The sequence below is a fragment of the Panthera leo genome, chromosome A3 (genome assembly GCF_018350215.1).
Source record: "Panthera leo isolate Ple1 chromosome A3, P.leo_Ple1_pat1.1, whole genome shotgun sequence".
NCBI classification, from domain to species: Eukaryota; Metazoa; Chordata; class Mammalia; order Carnivora; family Felidae; genus Panthera; species Panthera leo.
The window spans coordinates 102,874,069-102,893,442 of NC_056681.1; the positions used below are offsets into that span (position 1 = coordinate 102,874,069).

Sequence of the window (19,374 nt, forward strand, 5' to 3'; positions counted from 1 at the left end):
ATGACTTAATCACTCTGCTGCTTTACAGCTTCCAAAATATTGGAGCTATTGTCTTTTCCCATGTACCCAATCCTCCTAAATTTCTGGGTTAAAACAAAAATCCTTTGTTGTATTTAAGTGCCATTTTGGGCACTTATTCAATGTTAATTTTACATAGAAATCCCCTCTTGTTGAATATGTAGGTTGTTTCCATTTCCCCCTGTGATATAAATAGCCTAGTCCATTTCTGTCTGCTCTCCTTTCTGTCTTCCAGAGAAGCATGCATGTTTACACTCTAACAATGCTCATCGCTCCCACCTTCACCAAAATTTGCTTTTGTTATTCATTCATTCAGTCATTCATTCATCCATTCATTCACTCATTCATTTAAGAAATACATATTTCTCATCCACTATGTACCAGGCTGAATGGTTAGGTGCTGTACCGCTGTCCTAAATAAGATGGAGTTTATATTCTGGAGGGGGGTTAACAGACAAGTAAATACATTTTTAAGAAGAACAGTTTAAAAGTTTGTGAAAAGTTTTATAAAAGGAGTAAACTGGATCACAGAGGAGGACTTGGGGTACCAAGTTTAGATACGGTGGACAGAGAAGTTTTCTTTGAAAAGGGAGCATTTGTTTATTTACTTACTTTGCTTTTTAAAACTATTTATTATGGAAAATATTAAACATTGGCAAGAGAGATTCCACTTTTAATAATGAACCTTTATGTGCCCATCATTAAGAATCTGCTATTATCAGGCGCCAGGGGTGGCTCAGTCTGTTAAGTGTCTGACTTTGGCTCAGGTCATGATCTCACAGTTTGTGAGTTTCAGGCCTGCATTGGGCTTTGTGCTGACAGCTCAGAGCCTGGATCCTGCTTGGGATTCTGTGTCCCCCTCTCTCTGCCCCTTCCATGCTCGCACTCTGTCTCTTCTCTTTCAAAAATTAATAAACATTAAAAAAAAAAAAGAATCCACTATTACCAACATTTTGCCAATCTGGTTTCATCTATCTCCTCCCCCCCTTCTTGCTTGAGTACTTTAAAACAAGTCCCAGACATATTATTTTACCCTTAATCTGCATCTTAAACTGATAGGATTTTTTAAGCTTAATCACCATTATCACATCTAACAAAGCTAATTATTCTTTCAAATCATCTAATACTCAGTACATACTCAAATTTCCCTAGTCGAATCCAAGATGTCATTTAATAGTTGGTTTTTGGGGTCAAAAGATCAACAAGTCTTCGGGGCGCCTGGGTGGCTCAGTCAGTTAAGTGTCTGACTTTGGCTCAGGTCATGATCGCAGGGTTCACCGAGTTCTCTACTGTCAGCACAGAGCCCACTTTGGATCCTCTGTCCCACTCTCTGTCTGCCCCTCCCCCACTCTCTCAAAAATAAATAAATGTTAAAAAAAGAAATAAAATTAATTTTAGAAAAGTTGTCACACTGTATTTTGGTTTGTCTCTTAAGTTTTTTATCCTAGAACAGTGCATTGCTAATACTTTCAGGAATTCTCTTTATTACCTGGGATTCTTCTATAAAAAGAACTTTCTTTCACCAATCCATTAATTCTTCTGAAACAGAGATCACAGAGGAAGGACTGGATACATGCTGGATTCTTTCACTTTATCAAATTTCAGAGAAGTGAGTTGATGGACTAGGCAATCTCCAGTGTCAACCAGGAAGGTTTTGTTTGTTTAGCATCATTACAAATACACACATTTTTACGTCTCTGATGTGTTTTAGTCTGTTATGATCATTATCCAGATTATCCCACTGGGCTAGGGGCATACCTTAGAGTGAGCTTCCTTATTTTTTTGCTGGTATATTGAGGCTTCTTGAATGAGCAGCCTGGGGCTATTCCTCCTTCCACACAGACTCCTGATTTTATTTTCTCTACTCCTAAGCTTCTTGAGGCTTTTGCAAACCAGCCATTCAGTTTGTCATCTCCAAGCCTTTGCTCAAGCTGATGCCTTTGGCTAAAATGCCTTCTCCTGGGGCGCCTGGGTGGCTCAGTCAGTTAAGCCTCTGACTTCGGCTCAGGTCATGATCTCATGGCTTGTGGGTTCTAGCCCTGCATGGGGCTCTGTGCTGACGGCTCAGAGCCTCGAGCCTGCTTCGGATTCTGTGTCTCCCTCTCTCTCTGCCCCTCCCCCACTCATGCTCTGTCTCTTAAAAATAAACATTAAAAATTTTTTTAAAAATTAAATAAAATGCTTTTTCCTACTTATGCCCCCCAACTAATTTAGGTATCCTTCAAGACTCAGGGCCAATATCGCCGCCTTTATGTAGTTTCCCTAAATCCCCCTAGACTTGAAACTCCATTCTTTCTTCCAATGCTGTAGTAGGCCCAACAGCACTGACCAACCTTCTATTGATAACTGTTTGTAACTCTGCTCCCCACAACCGTGAGTTCACTGATGGCACAGGCCTTCACATAGCCATTTTGTTTTTTGTTTTTTCTAAAACTTTTTAATGTTTATTTCTTTTTGCAAGAGAGACAGAGTGCCAGCAGGGCGGGTCAGAGAGAGAGGGAGACACAGAATCCGAAGCAGGCTCCAGGCTCTGAGCTGTTGGCACAGAGCCCGATGTGGGGCTTGAACCCATGAACTGTGTGATCATGACCTGAGCCGAAGTCGGGCGCTTAACTGACTGAGCCACCCAGGTGCTCCCACATAGTCATTTTGTATTTCTCAAGTACATGGAAGCATAATAAAATAATTCCTAAATGAATGAGTCCATCCATTTATTAAACAGATTTGCTGTCTACTGTGTAATAGGTAATGGTGTTTCTGAGATAATTTGTACAGTTCACTGGGTCCTGGAGAAAACAGACACAGAAACAAATAGACCACAATGTTATAAGGGCATGGTAATTTTTTGTCTGTGGGTGTAGCTACATTTTCCATTTTCTGTTCCTTCTTCCCAGAATGCTCCTCACACCTCATCTTTGCACTGTTGACTCCTCATCATTTGAGTTCTCAACCAAAAGGTCCTCTCCTCAGAAAGAGTTTTCCTCACTCTGTCAGATAAATGATCTGAAGTAGCCAACAGCCAGTCCCCTCCACAAACACATCTGAAGACACAAACCAACAGAGTAAGTCAAATGTGATGGGATATACGTAATTGTGTGATTCTTACAGACTCTAGTGCCCATTTTGCTGGAATTGTTTGCTCTCTCTCTTGCTGGCTTTGAGGGACCAAGGGGCCCTGTTGGGGAACCCTTTCTGGTAAGGCCTCTTGGAGCTGAGGGCATCTCCAACCCACAGCCAGCAAGAGACCAAATCTCTCAATCCTACAACTGTAAGCAATTGAATTCTGCCAACAACCCGAGTGAAATTGGAAGCATATCCTTCCGCAGTAGAATCTGGGATGAGACCACAATCTTGGCCAAATCTTGAGTGTGGTTTTGCATGCAATCGTAACCAGAGGAGCTACTTAAGCCACACTCAGATTTCTGACTAGAGAAACTGTGAGATAATAATGTGGATTGCCACTAGGTTTGTAGTAATGTGGTTACTCAGCGAGAAGCGACTAACATGTAACCATTGTGCAATTAGATTGTCTTTTTTTTTTTTTTTTTGAGAGATAAAGAGAGAGAAAATCTCAAGCAGGCTCCGCACCCAGCATAGAGCCGGGCATAGACCCCAATGTGGGGCTTAATCCCATGACTGTGAGATCATGACCTGAGCCAAAATCAAGAGTCGGATGTTTAACTGACTAAGCCACCCAGGTGACCCAGATTCTGTACACAATTTACTGGTATGGAAGAAACTTTGATATTGGAGAGAGTTACACTTTGCCATGCTGGGAGACAGTTCCTCTTATCTTACACGGGGGCACCCTGTCCTTGTTCCTTTGTTAGGAAACATTGAAAGATAGAGATAGTGTCTGACCCTGGAGCAAAGGGCAGGTTTGTTTATAGCCTTTGAAGACACAGATCATGTCTCTTCTGCCTATTACTAAAGGTTTTCCTAACCTTACCGTGCCTTCCCTCTGCTGCAATCCAAGGTGTATGCAGATGTCATCTGGCCTTCTTCATGTCACTCGGTGGAAACTGGGGCTCAGGGCACAGGCACAATAATGCTCATACTCTGCTGCTGCTGTAAGAAATTATCCTTCATCTCTGACCCAGTGGTTTTCTGGCTTCTACCAACATTCATGGAACTGGCAGGCAGATAGAGTAAAACTGCAGGCCCCTCAGAGTTCTTGAAAAGCTACAGAAGGGGCCCCTGGGTGGCTCAGTTGGTTAAGTGTCTGACTTCGGCTTGGGTCATAATCTCACGGTTCATGGGTCCAAGCTCCACATGGGGCTCTCTGCTGCCAGCAGAGTCTGCTTCAGATCCTCTGTCCCCTTTCTCTGTGCCCCTTTCCCCGCTCTCTCTCTCAAAAATGAAATAAACATTAAAAAAAAAAAAAGACAAAAAAGTTACAGAGAATGATGCAGAACACACATTTGCCTGTGGAAATCGAAAAGCATATATATATACGTATATGTATGTATATACGTACACGTATACATACATACATATACGTATATATATATATTTTTTTCCAGAGGTGCAAATGTAAATACTATACAAAATTACCCCTGAACCTATTAAGGAGGCAAGTGAGAATTCAAGCCTTGTAGTTCTTCATTCTCAGCATATGGTGTCATTCCTTCTTTACTAATCTCAACTACTCACCCTCACTTGGTAAATTCTCCATACGTGAGATCAATTAGGCATGAACAATGGCTAAGAATACCTTTATCGTGGAGGGATTTTATTTTATTTTATTTTATTTTTTATTTAAAAAAAATTTTTTTTAACGTTTATTTATTTTTGAGACAGAGAGAGACAGAGCACGAACGGGGGAGGGTCAGAGAGAGAGGGAGACACAGAATCTGAAACAGGCTCCAGGCTCTGAGCACTCAGCACAGAGCCTGACGCGGGGCTCGAACTCACGGACTGCGAGATCGTGACCTGAGCCGAAGTCGGACGCTCAACCGACTGAGCCACCCAGGCGCCCCAATCATGGAGGGATTTTAGAAAACACTACCTTAATTGTTGCTTGTTACGTTACTGGGGCCGTCATCCCATCCACAGATAGCTTGGTGCTATTTGTATTTTAGGTCCCCATTCAGTACCACACAATAACATATTCACTGTACTGTGAGGAAATTTATTACTGTCATCATTTCAAGGTTTGTGGCCTACTAATTTAGCAATTATAAGACCCAGAGGCTTAAAATAGGAAAGTACTGCTGGTTAAAATCAAAATTGGGAAGGAAGGGCTTGATATAAAATGTACTAATCAAACTACCCTGAATTGCCTTTGAAAAAAAAAAAAAAAAAGATTGTCTAACCCAATCTTTTACAATTTAGTTTCCACATGCCACCTACTCTCAATTTTTTTAAATGTTTATTTATCTTTAAGAGAGAGAGACAGTGTGAGTGGAGAAGGGGAAGAGAGAGAGGGAGACACAGAATCTAAAGCAGGCTCTGAGCTGTCAGCACAGAGCCTGATACTGTCAGCAGAGCCTGACATGGGGCTCGAACCCATGAACCACGAGACCATGAGCTGAGCTGAAGTCAGACGCTTAATCAACTGAGCCATCCCAGTGTCCCTACCTACTCTCAACTTAATCTCTAATTACAGTTCTCTAAAATTGTTGTGTTTTTCTTGGGGAACATGGGTTATTTTTTGAAAAGGTTGCATTTAAATTGTGAAATCAAAATATTGTAAACATTCCGTTTGATAGAGAAAAATTTTAGATCAGAAATAAGAACTTTCTCTTTAAGATGGGACATACTACATTGTGAGACTTAAGTTGGACCAGCCAGGCTAGCCATACGTTTGAAATGGAGAAGACATTGTGTTTCATGTGCTGAGGGGTTCATTTCCCTGAATTGTCCCCAAACCCCAGAAGGTAAGGGTTTACTCACATGTGTATAAAGCCTGCCTTTTGTCATTTCAAATTAGGTTGACCAGTAGTCTCGGTTGGCATGGGCTGTCTGGTTTTAAAACTGAGTCTTGTATCCTGGGAAACCCCAGTTCTGGGAAAATTGGGATGATTGGTTACCCTACTTCAAATATAAATCCTAACCCCTATGCTTGGATTATCTTCAAGTTTGTGAACCATGTATTGGAAAATTGAATACATTCAGAAAACATTATGTGATAGCTCATTAATTATACCTCTTGTTATTCACTTAACCATGTAAATGAACTGGTTAACTGTCCCCTGACCTTCTGGGTCCTTCTTCTTCACCTGTATAAAAATCAAGTATGATTTCAGGTGTCTGAGAAGCAGCTTGTTTTTCCTGTGTCTCCTCTGCAATAGTTAAAACACAGAAAACTTGGCTTTAACCAAAGTCCTTCTGTGGTTTCTGAGACTATGAGGTTGTGGAGAACTACAGGGTGAGACAGAGTCAGCTGTGGGCCCAGGGTGGGTCTGGTAGAGAGGCAGATATAGGGCCCTGTGCAGGCCCAGAAAGGAAGGGCAGAGAGGGGGCTGCTGTAAGGGCTCAGAAGAGAGGGAGAACCTGGCATACATTTCATTCTCTGCTAAAATGGGTAGTCTAAAGCCTTATACTTACCAGATAGATATTGGAGACTGTAGTGGGCTGCTTCTGAGAAGGCTCCCAGTGATCCCTGCTTCCTTATGTAATCCTTCCCCAGCCCTGAGTGTGATTCCTTTTAACCCTCAAAGGTGATGTCACTTTTGTGACTAAAGTTGTGATTTCTTGCTAGTAAATGCTATTGCCTTCTTGGCTTGCATGCTTTGATGATATTGGGGAATACCACAGGGATTGTGGGTGGCTTCTAGTTGCCGAGGACAGCCTCTTGCTGACAGCCAGCAAAATGCTGAAGCCATTAGTCCTAGAACTACAAGAAACTGAATTCTGAGTGAGCCTAGAAGCAAAGCTTTCCCCAGTAGAGCCTTGGATGAGACCATACTCCAAGCAATACCTTTATTGCAGCCTTGTTAGACCCCAAGTGGAAGACCCATCTAGGCCTGGACGCCCGACTCATAGAAATTGTGACATAATAAATACATGTTATTTTAACTCATACATTTTGTGGTAATATTATTATGTAGCAATAGCTACTAATGCAGAGACTTGCATTTTTTTGTGTGTCACAAATAGATTAAAAGTGAGAAATGGGGATTTTACTCAATTTTTTTGGCGTGCCAATTATATATGGGGAATTTTGTTAATTACTGGGTAAGTACACCAACAGAAGAGGTCTACTTTATAATACTGGATACATCTGTATCTGTATCCAAAATGCAATCTCAGGAGCCCTACAGATAATCCATGTTCATTTGGAGGACATGACAGAAGTGTGGTGAGTTGGTTGCCTGTAGGAGTCTACACCAGGGCTCTGTGTTCTGAGCCAAGTGGATGCCTCAAACGCCAGAAGAAAATGGGAGGATAATGGAGGTAACAGATGACCATTTTCTAAAACTCCTGGATTTGTGGTTTGGACCCCTATGAGCAGAGGTTAATGGCAGAAGCTAGAAGATTTCCTCTCTTAGGAGACTTTGTCAGACCATGAGTCCAAGCCATGCTGTCATTGACACTGCAGTGCTACAGGGGTGCACCTGAGGAAGGATGGTCTTTGGGAGTACTGGAGGGGAAATGTCCACATTGACCTTGGTGTCCTCACAGAGGACATCCGCTGAGGCCACAGAGAAACATCTTGAGAATTTGCGAGCAACAGGGGAACACCCAGGAGGGAGAGCTGAGTGAATGCTTTCAGTGACTTGGTTTACAGATTGGATCATTAGCAGCATGAGAAACTCTTTTATGGATTGTGCTGCTTGTGTTCCCTAAAAGATAGAGCCAGAGGCAAGGGTGATGAGTGCTGATGCTTTCCTCCAAGCTGGAGAGAATGAAGGGAAGGAGCAGGGAAGGCTAAGAAGTCCTGCACGGATGCTGCTTCACAACGGGCTGCCTACACATCAGTAGTCTCCTTGGCAGGTGGCCCACTCAGCCACAGACATGTCTTGACAGGTCATGCAGAGAAACCATTCCTTACAGTCGTTTGAGGGAGAGGAAAAGGGAATTTATTTGTGTGGCTCCTTCCTGCCTCGTTCCTACTGACCAATTTGCCTTGACCAAGATCTGATCCCTGTATCAGGCCAGGGAAGTCTGGGGATATTTTGTTTTCAAGTAAATGACTACAGTGAAAGGCAGATCTCCTCAAACTTCTAAGAGAGTCTCTGAGTCCATTTGGGCTGCCATAACCAAAATACCATAAACTGCCTGGCTTTACAAACAGCAAACATTTATTTCTCACAGTTCTGGAGTCTGGGATGTCTGAGATCAGGGCACTGGTAGATTGAGTGTCTGGTGACACCTGCTGTCTGTTTCATTGATAGCTGTCTTTTACTGTGACTTCGCTTGGTGGGTGGCAGGAGACAGGGAGTTCTGTGAAGTCTCATAAAAAAGCACACTGGGGTGCCTTTTTTCAGCTCAGGTCATGATCTCATGGTTTGTGAGTTTGAGCCCCGCGTCAGGCTCTGTGCTGACAGCTCAGAGCCTGGAGCCTGCTTTGGATTCTGTGTCTCCCTCTCTCTCTCTCCCTCCCCCACTTGTGCTCTCTTTCTCAAAAATAAATAAACATTAAAAAAAATTAAAAAAAAAAGTACACTAATCCCATTCATGAGGGCTCCATCCTTATGATCTAGGCACCTCCTAAAGGTCTCATTTCCTAATGCCATCACATGGGGCATTAGGTTTGAACGTACGAATTTTGGCAGGACAAACATTCAGTCCTCAGTAGCCGCTTTCCTGTTGGAGTGAAGGCTTCTGAGAAAAGGCATTTGAGCCAAACCCTGAAGGCTAACATTCTAAATAAAAAGACGAGATACCAGACCACGAAGTGCAAAGTGTGTTTGGGGAAACCCTAGTGTACATAAAGTTTCAGCCAACTTTACATTTCTGGATAAAGAACTTGAACTATTTTTTAGGCAATAGGACGCCTATCAATACTTTTAACCTAGAGATATCATGCAATGGGAGATCAGAGCTCAAGAAAGTTTTCTAGTTTCTGTAAGTGTGGTATTGTACAGTTGAATCCACACGGGGGGCGGGGGTATAAAAACTAGGGTTCTTAATCTGGGTCTATGAATCGCATAGAAGTGTCTGTGAAGCTCAGAAATTGCACGCTACGTTTTTGTCGGGGCCTCCATAGCGTTCATCAACTTTTTTTTTTTAAATTTTTTTTTTCAACGTTTATTTATTTTTGGGACAGAGAGAGACAGAGCATGAACGGGGGAGGGACAGAGAGAGAGGGAGACACAGAATCGGAAACAGGCTCCAGGCTCTGAGCCATCAGCCCAGAGCCTGACGCGGGGCTCGAACTCACGGACCCTGAGATCGTGACCTGGCTGAAGTCGGACGCTTAACCGACTGCGCCACCCAGGCGCCCCTACGTTCATCAACTTTTTAAAGGGTCCAGACCCCAAAAAGTTAAAGTGCACTGGCAAAGAGAGAAAATCCGCATGTCCCTCCCTTTCTGCCCCAAGCCTGGAGTACAATACCTCCCATTTGGGGGTCTGGAGATTGGAGTGAAACTGGCCAGAATATTTCCTAATTCAGAGTTAAGAGCAGTTCAAGCTTCTAATGACATAACCTGGAGAAGATCTGGACGCCAGGAGGGGGCCCATCACGGTACAGGTTCCGGCAAAGGCGCCGAGGGTTTCGACACCTTCCCTGCGCTCCCAAGAGAGGTTGAAAAACACAACTCCTTTCTTCCTGCAACTGCGCAGGCGCTAGGACCAAAGTCCCGCCGCGCGCCTCCCGCGACGCCCCACCCCGCCCCGCCCCTGCGCGAGGCAGGACGGGAAAGCAAAGATGGAAGCGTCCATTTGAACATCTCGCCTGAGTGGCTTCCCTGCACGCCTGCTTGTCGTTCGCAGTCGCGTCCGTAGCTGCTGCCCATTCTTCCTCCGGAATAGGGGAGGGAGAGGGAATGAGAAGTGGCAGCGGCCGAGGAGTCACCGTGACCGACCCCACCGCTGCCCTCGGGCCCCCTCGGCCCCCGCGCCTCCGGGGAGCAGCCGGGGCTCGCCGCGCCTGACGCGTCCCGAGTTACACAGGTGCGGGTTCGGGCCCGCAGCGTCCGGTGATTCACCACATGTCTTACGACCTCGCACCCGCCCCGAGGTTGACCTGCATCCGGTGACCGGAGGGCTGGGAGTCCAGGGGCAGGCCCTAGGCGCCCGTTTGCGCCAAGGGGTCCTCGGCCTGCGGGCTGGGCTTGCCGGGGTGCACCTCCCCGCTCCACTCCTCGTTGACTTCCTTCCTGAGATGGACGCGGTGTCCCATGTGGGCCTCAGCTTCTCTACGGCTCCTTGCTTCTCGGACAGAATTTTCTGAGGCCCAGGGGCTTAGCTTTTTGGTTTCACCTAACCCTAAGGAGGCCGAGGAAGCGTTGCCTTTTTGCGGAGACTCTACGCGAGATGCGTTTCCTGTGCATTTGGGTCTCCTCTTAAGGCAGTTTTGTGGTTACCTTTGGCAGGGTAGTTTTTGTTCCTAGTAACCAATGTTCATATCTTGATTTATCTTATTAATGTAACATAGTACTTTTATTTGTAGCTTTCTTTGTTGCTCTAATGAGTAAACGTAAAAATTTGGGGTACTTTAAAAGTATTAAAGATGTTCTAATCGTACAAAAAGATATTGTACTGTTAAATTAATTCTGTAATAATGTAATTTTCTTGAAGATTTGATAGAATAACATTTTGAAATTGCACAACTGAAGTTGGACAAAGTCACAAGGTTAATGCTGGCCATCCTGTTGACTAGGAAATAGGAAGACCAGCTGAGTTTTGTTGTTTTCTTGTAAGTTTTGCAAGGCACGCTATTAGTTATGTCCTAAGTTCAAGTGTTCTCAATTCTGAATTTCAGCAGGAGGAAATAAGTGCCACGATTGTGACATACAGTTATCTAAGGAATGTTGATTCACAGCAAAATAGCTTTGCAACTCTGCTGCATAGAAACTACAGAGGCTTTGAGATAGTGCAGCAATGAAAACTACTGATGCCAAAAAAACCTCAGATGAGAAATCTGTGTCAAATTTAATTGCATTCTTAATTGTGAGTGTTTTTCAGACGCTAAAGGTGATCTGTAGTGGTTTTCAGACGCTAAAGGTTATCTATATGTTTGTTCTGATTTCTGTGTTCAAGGATTGCAGTTTAAATGTGATGCTGCAAAACCTATTTCTAATGTAGGTGTTGTCTCAGAGACAGAACTGGCATCCACCAGATATACCACCTTATAGAATATGGGAATTTTATTAGTTGTCAATTACTGTATGTAGCAGTGTTTTGGAGGTAAAAGAGCGTTTTTCCATCTAGAGCTCATCTACGTCTTTGCAGTAATGAGCTGTAGTGTAATAGATTGTGTTAATTAAAAGCTAGCACTCTTAAATTTGCTATAAGCATGACTTTTCCATGGCCAGGGTTATTCATGCCTTGGTTCTGGTTTCACCAAAAATTGGAATTGGTTGTAGTTATATGTTTAAGTGAATTGGCATGTGAAAACTGGTGATGACGTTTGATTTGATAGTTTGTTAGGTCTTTTGTGGACTGGTCTACTAAAAGCCGTATTTCAACTTCTGATGAGTTAGAGGTAACGTGTTTTTGTTTGTTTCATTCCAATATGCCAGTGATCCTTTAGGTATGCCTTTCATGGAATCTGGAACGCCCTTTGATATTATGATTACACGTACATCTATATAATATGATAGGATTAATGACTCTTTTGTTTACTTTTATGATCTTTATATTCTGGTTTTGACTCTAGAAGCTGACCAGAATGTGTTTGAATTCATGCAGAAATAATGTTGATATTTGGAACCCATGTCGAACTTCTATGAAGAAAGGGCAACAATGATTGCAGCCGGGGATTTGCAGGAATTTGTTCCTTTTGGTCGAGACCACTGCAAGCACCACCCTAATGCTTTGAACCTTCAGCTTCGCCAGCTGCAGCCAGCCTCTGAGTTATGGTCTTCTGATGGTGCTGCTGGCTTGGTGGGATCCCTTCAGGAGGTTACAATCCACGAGAAACAGAAGGTTCCATTAAGTTTCCCATTATATTTTTGAAATTAGAGAGATGTGATCTATTTATAATTTAAGGTTACTCAGATGCAACTGAGGAATATAATGCTACTTGGGGGGTAGAGATTCAGATTTGGTAATTACAGTAAAAGCTAGAATAATTACATTATTGTATTATGGTGTCATAGCTGTTTAGACATGTATAACTCATGATTTCATAATGGAAGTCAAATTCAGTAGTATGGTTATGGTCTATTTTGTTTTTATTTTTTATAAAGTTTATTTATTTTGGGAGACTGTGCCTGCCAGCGGGGTAGGGGTGGGGGTGGCAGAGGAGAGGGAGAGAAAGAGAGAGAGAAAGAGAATCCCAAGTGGAAATCCTGTGCTGTGCGGAGCCTGATGCTCAATGCAGGGCTCGGACTCACAAACCATGAGATCATGACCTGAGCTGAAATCAAGAGTTGGATGCTCAACCGACTGAGCCACCAGGCTTGATTATGGTCTATTTTGAACCTCTTTCTCTTTGCTTAGTATGTGGAGACCAGATTTCATGTTATTTGATGAGTAGATGGTAGAGTTAGAAATGGTCCCTGCCACAAAAGACCTGGGTGTTTCTTCTTTTTTTTAAATTAAATTAAATTAAATTAAATTTAATTTAATTTAATTAGAGAGAGTGAGCGAGAGAGTGTGCACTTGAGTCGGGGAGAGGGGCAGAGGGAGAGTGGGAGAGAATCTTAAGCAGGCTCCATGTTCAGTGTGGAGCCTGACAAGGGGCTAGATCCCATGACCCTGGGATCACAACCTGAGGCGAAATCCAGGGTCAGACGCTCAACTCGCTGAGCCACCCAGGCACCCCAAAACCTGAACGTTTCTAGAGGAGGAAACAAATGCCATACAAATAGATAGTGTAGTAATTCTTACATAGGGGAGTGAGATACAAGTGTGTGTCAGAAAATCAGTCTTTCCTGCCTTCCATTTCCTTATCCCTTTGGGATAACAAAATCTCAGGGAGGGGAGGCTTATGTAGTTAGAAATCTAAACCTTTCTTGCTCCCATTCATTTTGATGGGTAGGACAAGGGGAAGAAGGTGAGTGTATATGTTGTTGTGAAACTGGGAAATAAGCATTGTGTATAAACTCCACCAGTGATTCCCACGTGTACTTCACTGCTCCCTTGCATCACCCCCGTATATGCTTAATATACCTTTTTTGTGTCCCGAGTATGTCGGTTTCATTTTTGGATCTATAGATAAGGTATAAGGTTTGTTGATAAGGTGTAATATTTTTGGCAGAATAATATATTAGTATAAGGCAGTTAATAGAATTTTTGAGTAAATTCTTATTCATAAAATCCTGTAAGATTTACACACCCACCATGTTAATCGGTGGCATCAAACCTTCTAAGAGCTGGGTTTGGATCGTGTCTTACTCCAGAGAGAGAGTAAGAGACTTATATTTGGATGACTGTTTGATTTAATGTCTTGTCCCATACAATTGAGAAAGTGCTTTATTAACCTGTCTTACATGTATTAATTTTTAAGGAAAGCTGGCAGTTAAGGAAAGGTGTCAGCGAAATTGGAGAAGAAGTGGATTATGATGAGGAACTCTACGTGGCTGGAAATATGGTGATCTGGAGCAAAGGAAGTAAAAGCCAGGCATTAGCTGTTTATAAAGCATTTACAGTTGACAGTCCTGTTCAGCAGGTGAGTTGATTTGAATTTTAGCATTTGGTTGATTACTTAACACTTAAATACAACAAACTTTTGTATTAAAATGTAACAGAAATGATGGGGTGCCTGGGTGGCTCAGTCGGTTAAGCGTCCAACTTCAGCTTAGGTCATGATCTCACGGTTCGTGAGTTCGAGCCCCGCGTTGGGCTCTGTGCTGACAGCCCAGAGCCTGGAGCCTGCTTCATGTTCTATGTCTCCCTCTCTCTCTCTCTGCCCCTCCCCTGCTCATACTGTCTCTCTCTGTCTCTCAAAAATAAATAAACATTAAAAAAAAATTTTTTTTTAATTTAACAGAAATGATAAAAACATAGCATGACGATCCCAGCAACTGGATGTATATTTTAACATGTAGTGAAGATGATAGGAAAATAAAATTTCATTTGTTTTCTATATCATCACCTTTTTTATGCTATCTTTTGTCGGTTTAAGGATAATCTTTAAACATTGTCCTTGATTAATTTGATTTATTGTAAGTAAAAACTTATAAGACATTCAGGGTACAAAAATATTTTAACACATGATCACTATGATTGCAGAATATCTAATAAAAAAGATTGGGCTCATAGTAATACTAAAAGAGTAAGGGAAAGGAAATCCCTAGTTTGCTATCATTGTAGTTGGCTATTAAAACTAATTCTATCCTGAAATTGGTAATTAAAAGGAAAGAATTAAACATTTGCCCTGCCTTTTTGGAAGACATGCAATTCATCTCCAATTAATGAAGGAAAACCCATATTTATAGTAGACCAGTGAATAAATAAGGGAGTGGTAGAATTAGAAAATCCCCATTTTTTTAAAATAAGAATTTATTTAATTTGTTTTTTAATTTATATCCAAATTAGTTAGCATATAGTGGAACAATGATTTCAGGAGTAGATTCCTTAATGCCTTAAGATGTTTTCTTTTTTTTTTTTTTAAACAATTTTTTTAATGTTTATTTTTGACAGAGAAAGAGAGACAGAGCATGAGTGGGGGAGGGGCAGAGAGAGAGGGAGACACAGAATCTGAAGCAGGCTCCAGGCTCTGAGCTGTCAGCACAGAGACCGACGTGGGGCTCGAACTCACAAACTGTGAGATCATGACCCGGGCCGAAGTCGGATGCTCAACCAACTGAGCCATACAGGCACCCCAACCTTAAGACGTTTTCTAGTCCTTACCCTCAAAGATGGTTTTCAGAGGTAGGTAAAGATAGAGAAGGCTTACTTATCAATATGAGAAGGAAATAAATGGAAAAAAAAACCCTGAATATATTCCTGGACAGAATCAAGATTCAAAATGAGTTTGACAGACTTGGATATAGACTAAAACAAATGAAATAAGGCTTAGATATAGTTAGGATTAATAGAAAGGTCGGAAGCTGAATCAGAGATTGTTATAGCTGTAGAGATCCTGTTTTGAATTCAAAGAATTAATTGAATTAATTCAAATTGGAGAAGATGGCCTTTAATAGTTTCTCACATAGAAATTCTCTGAAAAAGTTTTAGTTGACTGCATGTCGCTATGAACTGTGGCCTTTGCTGGACAGACATAAAAGCAGCAAACAAATCCATTGATATTGGCTGGCCTGATCACACTTGGAACATGGGTCTACTCTTTTTTTTCTTTTCTTTTAATTGACATCCCAATTAGTTAGCATATAGTGCAACAATGATTTCGGGAGTAGATTCCTTAATGCCCCTTACCCATTTAGCCCATCCCCCTTCCCACACCTCCTCCAGTAACCCTCTGTTTGTTCTCCATATTTAAGAGTCTCTTCTGTTTTGTCCCCCTCCCTGTTTTTATATTATTTTTGTTTCCCTTCCCTTATGTTCATCTGTTTTGTCTCTTAAAGTCCTCATATGAAGGAAGTCATATGATATTTGTCTTTCTCTGACTAATTTCGTTTAGCATATTACCCTCCAGTTCCATCCACGTAGTTGCAAATCATTCTTTTTGATTGCCAAGTAATACTCCATTGTATATATATATGTATGATGTATGTGTATATATATATATATATATATATATACATACACACACACACCACCTCTTCTTTATCCATTCATCCGAAAATCACCATTTTTTAGCATCCAAGGTAATAACTGATTCAGACAAAGATTGTAAATGGACACTAACACTTTTGGGTAAAAGGATATGACCATGGCACCAAAGTGTTGCCCTCTGGATTGTTTGTAATGTGGAGGGACACTGTATCTCTACTTTGGAGGTATCTGTTATTCTCCACCTCAACCAGATTGATTGAGTTTATCATCAATGATAGTGGGACAAGGGAGTGATATGCGCCTCCAGCTGTAATGCAGCGCGAGGTATGGTGATGTCAACCTACTACCTTTTCTTCTCAAATACTTAACTTGAATATCTAGACCTAATTTTCAATTATAGGAAATAATGGGGACTAGAGGATCAATTTGTAAACTATCATGAGATGAGAAGTGGGTTGGAGGTGTACATGAAACAAGAATGGCCAAAGGTTGGTAATTATTGAAGCTGGCTGATGGGACTTATGTTACTCTGTTTACTTGATATATGTTTAAAATTTCCCATAATAGAAAATTTAAAGAAAAAACACCATGAGAAAACAATTGGGGGCACAGTCTAGATTCTGGTCTCTTTAGAAAGTCAGGGAGAAAGAAAAGAAGGTGGAGACCTGGCTAGATTAAAAGGAGACTAAAGGGGCATCGCCAAATGCAATATTTTTTGAAACTTGTTAAGTGAACTTTGAATCCTGGTTCTAGAAAATGAGCTAAAAAAGACAGTTTTGGGAAAATTTGAAAATTTGAAAAAGTTGCAAATGGAATGGATATTAAGTGATGTTCAAAAATCATTTTTTTCTTAGGCAGGATAATGGTTTTGTGGCTATATAGGAAACCATGTTTATTTATAGGAAGTGCATGATGAAGTGTTTAGGGGTAAAGTGTCATGATGTGTAATTCAAATAGTGTCCCCTCAATCCCACGTGAACGCAAATGTATGTATATAAACAGATATGGCAAACTATTAGTAACTTAGATTTAGGTGAGACAGGTGTTCAGTGTAAAGAGAGTGATGGAAAAACATGACTTTGTCTAAGTTCAGAATGGCTGTATGCAGGGTGTGGCTATGGGTAGATGCTGGCAGGTATTGGATAGATCCGAACTTACACTCGTATGTGAACCAAGGAATTTGTATTTTAAACTGTATGCAGAAGGCAGCTTATCCCCTACGTTGCAAATGGAAAGTACAGGATCAGTTTTGTATTTTGAGAAGTGATTAGTTTGGTGGGAGCATATAGGACTGACTGGAGAGACTGTTGCCTGGAATACTGTTTGGTGGTGGTTCAGGCGAAAGAGATCGGCGCCTGAAGACAATGGGGAGATGGAGGCGAGAGACAAGGCTGAGGGAGATAGGTAGAGAGGGGCAAGCGACTTCTTAGATATTAGGGGTAAAGGAGACTGAAGTATCTAGTTTTACAGCCTGGGAGGGTAGAGTTTCATAAGAGGAAGTTGAGACTGAGGTGCAGTGCACACTTTGGACATTTCAGATTGGAGTGCAGCTCTGGTGCCTGCTTTTCTCTGAACTTGTATTTGCTAAAATGTCATTAAAAACCCCTACAACTCAACAACAGCAGAGCAAGCAGTCCAATTAAAAAATGGGCACAGGACTTAAGTAGACATTTCTCTAAAGATCTACAAATGGCCAATAAGCGCATGAAAAGACACTCAACATCATTAGTTATCAGGCAAATGCAAATCAAAACCACGGTGAGATACCACTTCACACCTACTAGGATGATGATTATTAAAAAAAAAACAAAGATAACAAGTGTTGGTGAGGATGTTGAGAAATTGGAACGCTGTGCATTGCTGGTGGGAATGGAAAGTAACCACTGTGGAAAACAGTTTGGTGGTTCCTCCAAAAGGTAAATATAGGATTACCATATGATCTAGGAATTCCACTTGTAGGTATATCCTCAAAAGAGTTGAAAGCCGGGAGGGGCGCCTGGGTGGCTCAGTTGTTTGTCTGACTCTTGATTCGGTTCAGGTCATCTCGTGGTTCATGGGTTCGAGCCCTGTGTCGGATTCTGTGCTGACAGTGAAGACCCTGCTTGGGATATTCATTCTCTCTCTCTCTCTCTCTCAAAATAAATAAGTAAACTAAAAAGAATTGAAAGCAGGGACTCAGACCAATACTTGTATACCAGTATTCATGGCAGTGCCCTTTACAGTAGCCGGAAGGTAGAACCAGTCCAGGTGTCCAAACACAGATGAATGGATAAGCAATGTGTGCTGTATACATACAGAGGATTATTATTCAGCCTTAAAAAATGCAGGAAATTCTGATACTACAACATGGCAAAACATCGAAAGTATGGTAAGGTAGACACAAAAGGACAAGTCCTGTGTGATTCCAGTTTCATGAGGCTCTTAGAAGAGGCAAATTCATAGAGACAGAAAGTAGTATAAAGGTTACTAGGGGCAGGGAGGAGGGAGAAATGGGGAGTCAGTGTTTAATGGGTACAGTTTCTGATTGGGGTGATGAGAAAGTTCCAGAAGTAGATAGTGATGAGGTTGTACAACATTGTGAATGTGTTTAATGCCACTGAATTTGTACACTTACAGATGGTTAAAGTGGTAAATTTATATCTTACTATAATTACAAAAACGTACAAAATGCCGTTAAACAATTTCAATAAGTGATTGTTAAGCATGCTAGTTGAAGTCTAATGGCTTTTCCTAGTTTGAATTTTACAAGTGGGGCCTTTAAGGAAAATGTTAATTTTTCCAAAGATTTTTTTTTTTTTTTTTTTTAATGTTTATTATTTATTCTTGAGAGAGAGACAGAATGAGAGTGGGCAGGGGCGGAGAGAGGGAGACACAGAATCTGAAGTAGGCTCCAGTCTCTGAACTGTCGGCACAGAGCCTGACACAGGGCTTGAACCCACAAGCATGAGATCATGACCTGAGCTGAAGTCGGATGCATAACCAACTGAGCCACCCAGGCGCCCCTAAAGAATTTTTCTAAAGTGAGTCTAGGACAGTCTAAGAATGATGAGATCATTATGTAAGTCTGGAGATTATAAAATAGCTTGGCAATTTTGAACTCTTATGATAACCTTTTAGCTTTGTATAGTAAGCTTTACTAATATAATCACCTATAATAGAGGGTGGGCCATTATTTGAATTGACTTTTGCTGCAGGGCTTCTGTCCAGTAGGTTTTTGGATTTTCGTCTTCCCTTCTCTTTTCCTAAAACTTATTTGCAAACATAGTTTGTCTTTCCTTATAATATTTGTCATTAATTAAGTCTAATTTTATCATCTTTTTTGTTCCCGTGGTGTATTATATTGAGCTGATGAGGAGGGACAGGTATGATGTAGGTGTCATTGCTATTAGTCAGATGCCATTAGTGAATAGGTTATCATTTAGATACAGTTTTCTCAGGTAAGCATTTTGTTTTGATTTTAGGCATTGTGGTGTGACTTCATCATATCACAGGATAAATCTGAGAAGGCCTACAGTAAGTTTCTTTTTGAAATTTCATTTCATCTTACTCTAAATGTTTCTCTGCTTGTTTTTTTTTGTTGCTGTTGTTGTTCAAAATATGTAGTCACTAATAATAGTGGTTC

At 41.5% G+C, this 19,374-nt stretch overlaps 1 protein-coding gene across 6 annotated transcripts in view; it reads left to right on the forward strand.

Moving 5' to 3' along the window:
- Positions 1 to 9,827: 9,827 nt before the first annotated feature.
- ANAPC1 (anaphase promoting complex subunit 1) overlaps positions 9,828 to 19,374 on the forward strand; it is a 96,256-nt gene continuing 86,709 nt past the window's right edge. For 3 of the 6 annotated variants that reach the window (XM_042933052.1, XM_042933057.1, XM_042933058.1), the window contains exons 1-4: positions 9,828 to 10,079; positions 11,820 to 12,056; positions 13,582 to 13,743; positions 19,214 to 19,265. In XM_042933052.1, the coding sequence (XP_042788986.1) occupies positions 11,844 to 12,056; positions 13,582 to 13,743; positions 19,214 to 19,265 (427 nt within the window). In that variant the 5' untranslated portion in view covers positions 9,828 to 10,079; positions 11,820 to 11,843. Of the gene's footprint in view, positions 10,080 to 10,706; positions 10,825 to 10,848; positions 11,079 to 11,116; positions 12,057 to 13,581; positions 13,744 to 19,213; positions 19,266 to 19,374 lie in introns of those variants that run through there. The other 3 variants (XM_042933056.1, XM_042933055.1, XM_042933053.1) reach the window with 3 other exon arrangements.